General features: G+C 51.1%; 1 protein-coding gene across 6 annotated transcripts in view; it reads left to right on the plus strand.

The window, feature by feature from the left end:
- Positions 1 to 12,628, plus strand: part of LOC144731138 (vasoactive intestinal polypeptide receptor 1-like) — a 49,231-nt gene that overhangs the window by 35,888 nt on the left and 715 nt on the right. For all 6 annotated transcript variants that reach the window (XM_078612220.1, XM_078612305.1, XM_078612420.1 and 3 more), the window contains exons 9-12: positions 7,168 to 7,237; positions 8,099 to 8,190; positions 9,639 to 9,777; positions 12,459 to 12,500. In XM_078612220.1, coding sequence (XP_078468346.1) covers positions 7,168 to 7,237; positions 8,099 to 8,190; positions 9,639 to 9,777; positions 12,459 to 12,500 — 343 coding nt within the window. The remainder of the gene's footprint in view (positions 1 to 7,167; positions 7,238 to 8,098; positions 8,191 to 9,638; positions 9,778 to 12,458; positions 12,501 to 12,628) is intronic.

The raw sequence follows: 12,628 nt of genomic DNA on the forward strand, positions 1-12,628 counted from the left end.
GTGCAGCGGTTAGCACACTACTCTAGGGCCTGATGGGACTGAGTTTAATGCCTGCTCACGGCTAACATCATTGGCGATTGATCCTGCTCCCGCCCCCACTCGTCTTTACCGATCTGCAATGGCCAGCGTGGTGAAGTATGGTCAAAAATCCTCCACGAACAACAGGTCAAAGGAAGACTTTCATCCAGCAGTGGAATGAAAAAGGGCCATAGTTGATAAGACTGGTCAACAAAAAAATCTGATCTCAGATTTGCTCTATCACATCTCATTTTTATGCTATCGGCATACCCCATTTTCATTGATTTTACCCGAAATTAACTCTGTCACTTATGATTGCAAGTTGTTGCGAGTCAGTGACTGCTTTAGTGCTAAAATATGGTGCTGTATTTATAGGATAGTGTGTTTATAATATAATTTTATGTAGATATCCACATTTATTTCATATTTTTCTTCTGCAGTTTTTATTGAAAATGCAATATTTGATATCTCAAAAACCTGATGTGATAGACAAAAACTGATGCCAGATTTGGAATCAGCACCCCCAAAATTTCCTTAAAACCGTTGGAATACCTTATGCCAGAAAAAGTGTGTTGACCAATGTTATTATTGATGCACGGCTATGTCACCAGACTCACGGAGTCTCAAGATTAATTTTCAGGAGGGTCCTGGATTTGGATGTTTGGCCAATGCCATTATCGAGCTTCGTGTGAGAGCAAACCACAGCACCCAGAGAAACCCCCACTGGTATAACGGGGACAACACAACTCAACGTCTCCACGCAGATCGATTCAAGAATGCATTCATGTACAGCCACTTCACGTAATGTGCCGTCTCAGTAGAACCCGACAACACCCGGTGTGTTCCCAGGCGGTCTCCAATCAAAGCGCTCATAATCAAGCTCGACCCGGCACGAGCTTCTGAGATGCGGTGAGACGTGGGGCCATAATCCAGTTTGGTCCCTCGCCGTCCGCTCTGGCTACTTTACTTGACGGTCCTCTGTCCAGGTCGACTGCAGTCGACGCAGAAAATATTCGGCGACAACCCTAAGCCTCGCGTATGAACTGCACGTGCAGTCGTAGGCCTCGCATTGCCAGGGCACGGAAGGCCTGCACATTTTAGACGTATGTTGGGCCAATTCCGGTTTAAACGGCATTCAAGGCTCTCTTGGTCGTAGGTTCGGGCTGGCGTGAGACACGTGACCGACGGTGAAGACGCGGCAGCAGCAGCGGCTTTTAGGTTTGCCATCGAACAAAGACGGTCACTGCATCGCGCGTTTTCGGATGCGCTTCTGCGGGCCGTCTGGAACGCTCTTACTGCCGATAATAGGAAGTCACTGGAGCTACGCACTTTTAAATCTGGATTGAAAACTAATTTCGTTTGGAACTGCGTTTTGCATTTAGTTTGTTGTCCTCCCCCCACAACTCCGATTAGCACGGTTGTCTACGTACGGTTGCAGAAGATGTTCAACATTATACGTACGTGCAAAGGAGCCGCTGCAGGGAGCATGCGTTTGGCGTGGATTCGGAAGGCTCTCGTATTCAGGCGGGGTCAACAAGAAGAAGCACAAGCCAGAATGATAACGGACTTAAAAGCAAGTATCCATCTGCGGTATGAAAGAAAGAAATGCGTAAGTTACAAGAGCCCTCCTTCGATGGCCGACAACTGTTTTTGCCGGCGAGAGGCTTTTTGTTCCTTCGCTCAGGTGCAGCTCGTTAATTGTGGCAGAGTGGCCGCAGCTCCTCTCGTGTCCCTCTCTGTCTCGTTCCTCTGGAGCACTCTTGTTCTCAGAGAGCCACTCTCCCGTTTCACCCAGTTCTGCACGCACGCGCGCGCGCGCGCAAAAAGACAAAGATCCCCCGTATAGATTTAACAGAATGTTGGGGCAAGTGCTGTGAGCGAGGCTGGCACGTCACACGAGGGGATGGGTGGTCAGCACCACGCCCTACCGCCTTTGTTTCCCAAGTGGCGATGTTTACACACCGCACCATGTACTCAATTAAGGCTGAGTTGACCTGGGGGGGGGGGAGGTCAGAACTGGTTCAGATAGTCATCACTGGCGTTGGCCGTGAGCGGGAATCGAATTCGGGTCGCTGAATTCGCAGTTCGGCGCGCTAACCACTTCGGCGTACACACACACACACACGCGCGTGCGCATAACTCAGGTACAAGACCGAATCACCGTGTACGTTGTTGCTTTATTTTGGCATCAGTTTGAGAATAAATTGCCGGGCGGGCAGATCAAAAACAATCAGCGCGCGTTCGTATACAAAAGAGTCCCCGGGAAGAGCTGGCAAGGCGGATGGTGCTGTGGAGAGAGCGGCCACCTCGACTCCCAGCCGCCACGGCCAGCAACAAGCAGCACTATTGAGGGCGTAATGTGTAACAGTTGATACGTCTATTGAATGGAGCGAGGTAATAAAAAGAACTTGGAATGAGAGACGACGCGGGAGGGAATTCCAACGCGTAGGGGGGTTGCGAGGAGAGTGACATGAAGCTCGTTGACCTGCAGCGATGCGTCGAGGAGGTTGAGAGATGAAAAAGCCCTCCACTTGCCTGAGAGAAAACCTGGCTTGCCTGACACCAACATCAGCGTAACCTTCTCAGCGTGGCGGTGATCACCGCAGCGGGCATTAGCGGCCGTTGGTTGATGCTGGGGTGGGGGGGGCAAGGCGGCTGCGGGGGGTGGGGGTGGAAGCAGCGCGTTATTGTGTCGGTGAGCGGCACGCTGTGCGGACAGCGCTAAATGTCAGCAGCGTCAGTGGCGTTCTGCCTCCCACGCGAATCTCACCCGAGCCGGGGTGACGCCGCCTGCCTGCCCGCTCGCTCGCTCGCTGCTCAGGGCGCTCCCTGTCGCTGGTGTCCAAGCGGTAGTGCCAATTAACGCGAGCGCACCGGCAGTGACGCTCTCGGACGGGAGATTGGGATTGGAGGCCGGGGGGGGGGTAATCAAGGTGACCTCTGCGCGACGGCGGTAAATATCGCCACGCGGTGTCGAGTGATGACATTTATTTGGATAATAAGTTGGGGGTCGACGGTCGTGGCGGTGTGCCACGGAACGGCTGTCGGGGGGCACAAATGTGGCTCTTCGTGGTTGGGCGCGAGGAACCTGCGGGTGGAGTGATGGTACAGAGGTTCGCGTACGGGGGTTTTAAACCAGGCGGGCTCAAGTTCGATTCCCGATTCAGGGCGAACGTCGTTGGCGAGCGAAAGCAGAACCGGCTCCTACCCTCCTGTCTGATTTCCCCCTGCCAGGATTGAATGAGCGTGGTGGAATTATGGTAACAAAAAAAGACAACACCATTGGAACCTCATTTGCCAGTAAAAAAATTATGATAATTGTTTTTTTACCCTTCTATCTGGCAACAAAACTGACACCTTTTTTTACAACTTCAAGGACAGTGCATATATTGTCAGAGTTATGTTTTTGTTTGTATTATGGCTGCAGGTATTGTGGTCTATGCAAACATGACTCCTTGTAAAAAAAGGTGTCAGTTTTGTTGCCACATAGAAGGGTAAAAAAACAATTATCAAAAAAGACAACTCCATGACCAATGCAGCGCAGGGAGGCCTTGATCTGTTTGGTGGAATTTGCTGGAATGTACTGCATTCGTATATAAGGAGAGTCAACTTTCTGCGTGTAACGATGACTGGGGCTGTATGGACACCAAGTGTTCGTTGGCGGGATGATTAAATGCGGAACGGGATCAAGGCTGTGAAATAGAGAGGCGAGAGATTTGTTTTATATGATTTAGCGAAAGCTTTAACACGTGACTGGCATACAGTTAGAGTGCCAGATACGCAATGCAAACACATTCCTGCGGAGGGAGCTGGTAGGAACGTTGGGTTGCTCGGTCAATGGCCAGGGTCAACGGCAGCGTGGTGTATTCCCCAAATATGGCCGACTGTGAGGGCGGGCACAAGCCGGCGTGAGTAGGTTAAACGTTTAAGGGCACCACGGGGTGACCAGCCCCTCTCCACCCATCCCCACCCCACCCAGCCTCACCCCTCCCACCCCCACCCAGCCCCACCCTCCCCACCCGGCCCCTCCCCATCTTCCCCACCCAGCCCCTCCCCACCCTCCCCTCTCCTCCCAGCCCCACCCCTCCCATTTTTGAATGCACAACGGACGGACGGACACAATAATCCCCTGTGGGCTGGTGGAACCAGGTGGTTCCTACGAGTACGAAACTTTGCCCCATTGTCTCAATTGCCGCGCCGGGAGCTCGAACCCCAGCGAGGACGAGACTGCAAGTACGGAGTTGCGAACCGCGACTCCGTGGCGGCAACACTGCTGAGCAATAATAATAACAACAACAACAATGCAACACAGAGCTCACAAACGGGTTTTGATTCCTTACCCGTACCCGTACCCGGCCGCATCAGGGTCGCAAACGGGTATCGGGTACCTGATTGCGACCTCTGGGATGAAGCCACGTTGCAGGCGCGGGTGGGTTGATTCTAGGAACTTGAATTGTGAGAAGAGACAAGACGTTGGGAAATGAGTGACAAACAGTTACTCACCAGTGACTCACGGCCTACCCGGCTACTCGTACCTGGCCGCACCAGGGTTGCAAACGGGTACCTGTACCCGTACCCGGCCAGGTACGGGTAGCCGGGTATCGGGTAGGGTACGGGTATCGGGTACCCGGTTGCGACCTCTGATGCAGCATCGTCCTCTGTTTATCCCGGCGAAGGTCCCTGGCTCCTGGCACGTTGGGCCAGTGCCATTAATGCGGGGCCTGTGTTAACGATCGGTTGGTTAAAAATCAATGGAAATATTTACGTGCGAGAAAATTAATTATAAGCACCGACAAAGAAAATGAGCGATGGCATTCGGAAATATTGCAACGCGAAACAAAATAGCAACAGGTAGAATTCACGGGATCGGAATCTTTATGTAGACTGGGGGAGGAATCCGATGTCCCTGTATTGGGGCAGGTCAGCAAGTTATAACAGCAAACAATACCCAAAAAAAACAGGTTTATCAAGCTTGGGCAAGGCAGAACAAAAAAACAATAACAAAGCGGTCTCAGACCACAGCAAGATAACACCACAGCAGAAGTCCCTTAATAAAACGGCAGATTAACAATGAGCTATCGATCCGCCCGAGGGCGATACGGAACAGCCAACAATAGAAGGCCGACTGGCTAATTTTGAATGGAACGGGCAATATATGTATTGCTGTGGCGAGATGTTATCTGGCTCGCCTGGTATACAGGAAGTCGTCGGTTCGATCCCGACCCCTGACGCCTGCTGTATATTTGGAGTTTGCATGTCTTCTCCGTGGTCGCGTTGATTTTTCTCCGGGTCCCACGGTTTGTTTCCTTCACATTTAGAATCAACGTGCGTTTGATATATTTGGCTGCTATAAATTCCAACATCATAGGCCACTTCGTTGAGCTATCATTTGTGGCCAGGTCGCCTCTGAAAAAGAGCTATATAGCTGAGTGGGCTTTACCTGGTAAAATAAATAAAAAATTGTTTAGATTAGTAGTAGGTTTTTACCCTTTAAACTGGTACAAAACTGACACCTTTATACAAGGCATCATGTTTGCAATAACCACAACACAAGCAGTAAAAATGCCAACAAAAAGAAACAACTCTGATAATGATAATAATATGCACTGTCCTTGAAGTTGATTGGTCCACACCCGAGACAGCTTTCCTTAGAGCCTAGTCTTTTGGCGTCATCTGGTCCAACACCAATGGAGACTAGGCTCTAAGGAAAGCTGTCTCGGGTGTGGACCAATCAACTTCAAGGACAGTGCATATTATTATCATTATCAGAGTTGTTTCTTTTTGTTTGCATTTTGACTGCTTGTGTTGTGGTTATTGCAAACATGATGCCTTGTATAAAGGTATCAGTTTTGTACCAGTTTAAACGGTAAAAACCTACTACTATATTTTGCCACTGGTAAAGGAGGTCTCATAGTGTAAATTGTTTAGATTAGTTGTATAGGTAATTATAAAATGACTAAAGCAGGACTGTGTAGACATCATTGAGTAGGAAACCTTCTTCGGAAGGCTCATGAAGCCCTTGGTCTTGTGCAGATCCGATGTTATTCCGCGTGATTGATTTCAAATTGGCCCCGAGGGGGTTTTGCTGTAATTTTTCAAGTTGGTTAACCCCATGCATTCTCATTCATTTTAGTTCCTCAAAAGGTTTATGGCCAATTTGTCAATGTTATTGTCATGTAACCTTTACGACCGTCTTTATGGTTCTGACGATACCTCATTTGTCAATGTTTGCCGTTTTGCGGTGTGTTGAGGCTTGTACAGAGACACCGTATACGCAACAAAGACCCCCCCCCCCCCCCACTTCTCCCTCACCGTGTAGCCATGCAGACTTGGGGCAAACGTTGTCAGTGAGCACCTAGTAAGGCCGGAACGGTGCTTTAAGGGAGATGGTTTGGCTGTAATTGGTTCTCAAGTGCTGATGTTCACAAATCGCAATTAGGGAATAACATTTTAGGCTGAGTCGACTTAGGAGGTGGTCAAGGGCAGATTCTGATACCACGCTGCTACTGACACGATCCTTTTTTTGGCTACTGTTGAATTTTGTTTCAACAGAGTACAGTGCCTGACCATTGCCTGACCCAACATGTTTGCGAGAAATAAATGCATGACTAATGAACATCAATATTTTAACCAATTGTCCATTTTGTGAGGTATCCTAACCGGCAAGCGAATATAAATACAATTAACGGACGCTCTGCACGCGTGACGTAATGTGTTCGCGCTCACTGGTTACTCTTGGAAACGGCATTGTTGACGACCAATGAGTTTGGAAAGGTCTTTTATATCGTTGTAGGTTACCATGTGGTTGACATTTTATCGTAGTTTTCTTTTTATAGTGCCAAGTTCATACCTAATTATTCACCAATGACTTTCATCTACGGCATAATTTCGCACATTTATAAATCAACTCACCTAGCCCCCCCCCCGGGACATTTCCACGTAACCCCCCAGGGGGGGAGGGGGGGGTCCGCGCCCCCCCCCCCCCCCCCCCCCGATTGAGAACCACTGCCCTCAAGTGCGTACCCTGAATCGTAACAATCCGCGGAATCTTAGGAGCGTGGCGGTGAGCAGCTCCATGTTCACGTGACCCGTCGTCATCCTCGACGCGTCGGGTAGCCCTCTGTGGACAGCGTGATTCTGCGACCGCAGGTGCTGGGACAACAAGGGCAACCTGGTGCTGTGGTGGATCATCAAGGGGCCCATCTTGCTGTCCATCCTCGTACGTACCTCGGCTCGAGCGAACGCGCGCGCACACACTTTGCTATCCCGCGCGTGTGCACACGCACACACACACGTCTAGTCAGGAGGTCACGAATGCGTGACCTCTTGTGACAGCGTTCGCATAAACTGCTCTTGCTGCCGTACACCGGCGTCTCGAGTGATTTGTGTGATCCACGGATCATTGGGGTGGGTGGGTGGGGGGAGGTTTGGCAGCGCCGTTCTTTCATGGGTCGCAATCCACTTCGACCGTGCACGTCAACACACACACACACGCGCGCGCACAGAGTATAACCATTCTTCCCCAACATCCTCTTTTCTTCTGGAGTGTTCGTTTTGTCCACTCGTGCGGAGTATGCGCTCCTCATCCTCTCTGTCTTCGCTCACTCCTGTCCTGGAACATCGTCTCCACGTCCCTTACACAACAGTCCTGCGGATGTACATCTCAGGGTTATGCACGTGCAGCCACCGCTAGCTGCCAGGCCTGATTCCCATTCCCGGTGATCCTGCTGCTGCATTCGTGTTCGCCACCTCGTTGTCCGTTGTGGTTCCCTCTCTTCCCGCGGCAAGCTCTTCATCTTCATAACGCGCATCAAGTGACCATAACGTCACGTGGTCGTCGCTGCAGCGAGTCTCCCACACGTTCTGAGGAGAGGGCTGCGTTCGAGATGTTTGGCCCAATTCCATTCGTAAGCCGCTGCGCTTCGCGCGGGAGACAGCAACGGAGAGCAGCCAGAGAATTTTTAACATCGCCACGCGTGCCGCCACATTTAGACACGTGCGTTTAGGGGACCCACGCCCAGGGGACTCACGCGCGCGGGTGACTAACGCGTTTGACGCGCGGGGACTGCTGTGTCGGCAGATCAACTTCATGTTCTTCATCGGCATCATCCGCATTCTGGTGAAGAAGCTTTGCTCTCCAGACGTGGGCGGCAGCAGCAGCAGCCACTACAAGTAAGCGACTCGCACAGACGAATAACACCCCGTGTCGCCTTCGACAGACCACTGGGGCAGGTGCCGTTAGCGAGCACCGATAAAGTTCGCCACGGCGCGCACAGAGAGCTGGTGTGGTCCTAACCGCGCCCGGCTGCCTTTGTCTCCCCAGTACCAATACACAATCAAAACTGGCGTTCGTTACGCAGCAACTGTGACGTCACCACAGCGCCTGTGCCAGGCTAGGTGCACACCGAGGCTGTCACGTGAGAGTGTTGAAGGCTCACTGGCAGGAGGTCACGGGACAGACCCACGTGTTATGGGCTGACTGACTGATGACTCAGACACACGTACACGCACATACAGACATATGCACTGATACATGGCAACACGCACTCAAACATGCAAACACAACCCGCAGTTACACAACTGCATGCCAGGTAACATCACCGCCGTGTAGACTTAGCACGAGGGGGTGGGTGGCCAGCACCACGCCCGGCCGCATTTGTCTCCCTAGTGGCAATGTTTAGGGGCCGTCCATAAATGACGTCACGCACCTAGGGAGGGGGGGGGGGGTCAGACATTTGTGACAATGTGTGACGAAGTGGGGGGGGGGTCAAAAATCGTCCAAAATCGTGTGACGTCATTTATGGACGGCCCGTTACACACCGCACCAGGTACTGAGTCGACCTAGGAGAAGCCCATGACCGATTTAGATAATCGTCACTGGTGTTGGCCATGAGCGGGGAATCGAACTCGGGTCGCCGGGTTTGTAGCGCAGTGCGCTAACCGCTGCACTACCGCTCCCCGTTGCCCCCCAAATCGCCGCCGCGTGTGTGACAGCGCCCTCACTGGCCACCAGTGGGAGCGGTGGCGCAGTGGTTAGCGCGCCGGGCTACGAACGCGGTTGACCAGAGTTCGATTGCCTCTCACAGCCAACGCCAGTAACAAATATCTGAACCGGTCATCGGTCTCCCCGAGGTCAACTCAGCCTCAAATGAGTATCCGGGTGCGGTGTGTAAACATCGCCACCGGGGAGACAAAGGCGGTCGGGCGTGGTGCTGGCCACCCACGCCCTCAAGTACCGTTCCGGCCTTAATAGGTGCTCGCTAATAGCACTTGCCCCAACAGTATGTTAAATCTATACGGGGGATATTTGCGTGGAATTTGTGTGTATGTTCACGTACAATCACGCGCACGCGTGTGTGTTCACGCGTATTTTACACACGTTCACCTGAATGTTCACGTGCATGTGTGTATTGTCACATCTCCACGTGCGTGCGTGCCTGCACGTTCACTCGCGCGCAACGTGCGTGTGCTCGTACGTTCACAAATGTCCACGCGTGCGTTCACGCGTGTGCGTTCACGCATGTGCGGCGGCCTTCGTGCCGCTACTCGGCAACGTGTTGGCTACACGGCGCGGTGGGAGGGGTGGGAGATCTTTGTGATCGTTGTCCGTGGCTGCGCAGGCGCCTAGCCAAGTCGACGCTGCTGCTCATCCCGCTGTTCGGAGTCCACTACATCGTGTTCGCCTTCTTCCCGGACGAGGCGAGCGAGCTGGCGACGCGCGTGCGCCTCTACTTCGAGCTGGCGCTCGGGTCATTCCAGGTGGGGGATGGAGGGGGGAGAGCAGGGGGGGCTCGAAGTGGGGGGGCTCGAAGGGGGGGGGGGGGGCTCGGAGCGAGCGGCCGGGGGGGATAGCCCTGGGTCGGGAATCGAATTCCTGTTTATTGCCCGGCATGCGAACGGCTGAGCCACCGCTCCACCACAATCTGTTTAATAACAAATTAGGGCATAGATGGTGGGAGTGATGGAGGGAGGTCGGTCAGACGGATGGATGGAGGGAGAGATAGACTGATGGACAGACGAGCAGACAGACGGACAGCAGTATCGGCAGAGGAACGGAGAGCGTGCCTCAGCGCCCGTTAAGCTCACCGGCGCGAGGTGAGCTTGAACAGGTGGGAGGGAAGGTGAGAAGTGGTGAGGGTGGGTGTGTGGGAGGGAGGGGGAGGGAGGGATGGATGGAGGCGAGCGATTTGGCTAGAGGCAAATGAGTTGATCGACATTGAGTGACATTTGCTGACCTCAATTTTGGCAGAGCGCGTGTGTCTATTCGAGGGTTTTATATATTTCTTTGGAACGGCAGAAGTGTATTGGGACAGGCATTGCATTATCTTTGCCATGTGTTTTAATGGAATATAGGTATGTGGGGCGGTAGGGGGGTGTTGGTCTATGATTGCCTGTGGTAGGGTCAGAGTTCAGAAGAGATGTGAAGTTCAAAAAGTTTTCTTTTCACAAGCATGTTCAGCACGGATAGAATCATTGAAGTCGTTAAGGCAACACGAGTGTGACGATGTTAACCCCTATTCTGCAGGCCAGTCATCCCCCTTGGCTCTTTCTGCATTCTGAAGATGGGCCATTGCCCAAAACGTCGTCCTATAATAGTATCTGCACTTATGTTACATCATCATCAACAGTAACAGCAGCTATGATTTATCCACTGCTGGATGAAGGCCTCACCTGAGCAGGCACCAGAAGAACGGGAGACACAGCAGAGCCTCACCATTCTGGCGAATTGCCCGATGATGCTGGATGCAATTACCAGCGAAACGTCGTACTCAAATTGTAAATGTTGTGGTTTCACGCTTCAACACACCGGTGGGCTTAATGAACTATTTGTCTTTTGTCAACGTGACAATTTTTTACTGATTGGCCATGTCGGGTGGTGGAGGGTTACGACACATTTATTAATAACGCGATCTAAACCCAAAAACGTTGATTATGAATAATATTGGTCGCGAAAGCCTACGTGTTAAACTCAGCAGGGAGCCGTCGCGCTAAATGCGCCGAGTCTGAGACGAACTGGCGAAGTTTTAACTGTGGGTCAGGCGCTCTCACACAATGCTATTGGCCCTACCAGCCAAACAGGGGGAACTTTGGCCAGGCCATTGACCACTTCTAGAGCCACTGTGAACTCTGGACATTCAACGCGAGATTGGTTATCACAAGTGGCCAAGTCGTTTCTGAAAAAGAAGCGAATAGCTCACTGGGCTTAACTTGGTAAGATTTAACGTAGTTTGGTTTTTTTTTTCGTATATATGTTTTAAGCGATTACTTTACCTTTCTTATACGTCGCACTCGTAATCATGTTTCCATTTTGTTTGTTGTTGTAACCTTCTGACCTGCCCCTACTGGACATCTGCGAAAAATTGCTTTATAGCTCAAACCGATTCCTCCAGTATGAAAAAAATATTCTGAGATGCAATCCATCACACATCAACTGAAGCCATTTCCTGGCCAACTAATCTGAACGTAGACTTACAAGTCCTGGACAACTGGATTTGTTGTACCGGGTGAGAACTCCCAGAGACCAGGATAGAGTCTCGTTTGCAAGAGTGACATGGGCTGTCACCAACATGACAATAGCGATTGAAAGGAAAAAAAGTACAGCATCGGTGTATTGTATGGTAGTCGGGTAGAAGCAGTTCTTTAACGTCAATATGCTCAATTCCTCTGTTGATAACTCCTTTGTCAAGGTGCTCTGCTCGTCCCGCCCAGCTTAAAATGCGCTGCCAAGCTTAGCAGTGTTCATTAGGACGCTGTCTTTCCGACAGCTCTGTTCTTCACCTGAGGACGGCTGCTTGTGTTGTGGCCGAAACGTCGTGAGAATTATTTTATTATGTTTTATTTTTATTATTTTATTATTTCCCTTCTACGTGACTTTTCCGAAAGATCCAAGAATATGAATCCCTGCAGTCACGAAAGCTTTAAATCGAATAAAGTACAGAAATGAAGCAATTAGAAGTCTGAGCCAAAGCGACTGCATTTCGGGGAACAAAACATGGAAACACTACACGAGCGTGTGGATGTTAAATGGAGAAATGCCCTCGAATGAAACTTTGAAATGAGCAAATGTCTTCTTGGTTCTTTCGGTAAAGTCACGTAGAATGGAAATAATAAAATAATAAAAATAAAACATTTAAAAAAATGTCTTCTCGACAGACCTGTTCTCCACCTGAGGACGGCTGCTTGCGTTGTGGCCGAAACGTCGTGAGAATTATTTTATTATGTTTTATTTTTATTATTTTATTATTTCCATTCTACGTGACTTTACCAAAAAGAACCAAGAAGATGAATCTCTGCAGTCACGAAAGCTTTAAATCGAAATTTGAACAAATGTCGTTTGCAGCCCATGCGTAGCGCAGCGAAGTTGCCCTTTGCCCCCCCACCCCCCACGGTCTCAACGCAGCATTACGACCGAGTGACCCGTCACTGTTGTCTATCCGCAGGGGTTTGTGGTCGCGATTCTCTACTGCTTCCTCAATGGAGAGGTGAGGTGGATCGCCCCCCCCCCGCCCCCCATTCGATTGGTCCGGGCGTCCAGGCGCGGGGGCAGGAGGACGCGGGGACAAGGAGTGGGGACAGGGGGGCGCGTGGGTACAGGGGTGACGACATGCAG

Source organism: Lampetra planeri, chromosome 1, assembly GCF_965212315.1.
Source record: "Lampetra planeri chromosome 1, kcLamPlan1.2.h2, whole genome shotgun sequence".
Classification (NCBI taxonomy): Eukaryota; Metazoa; Chordata; class Hyperoartia; order Petromyzontiformes; family Petromyzontidae; genus Lampetra; species Lampetra planeri.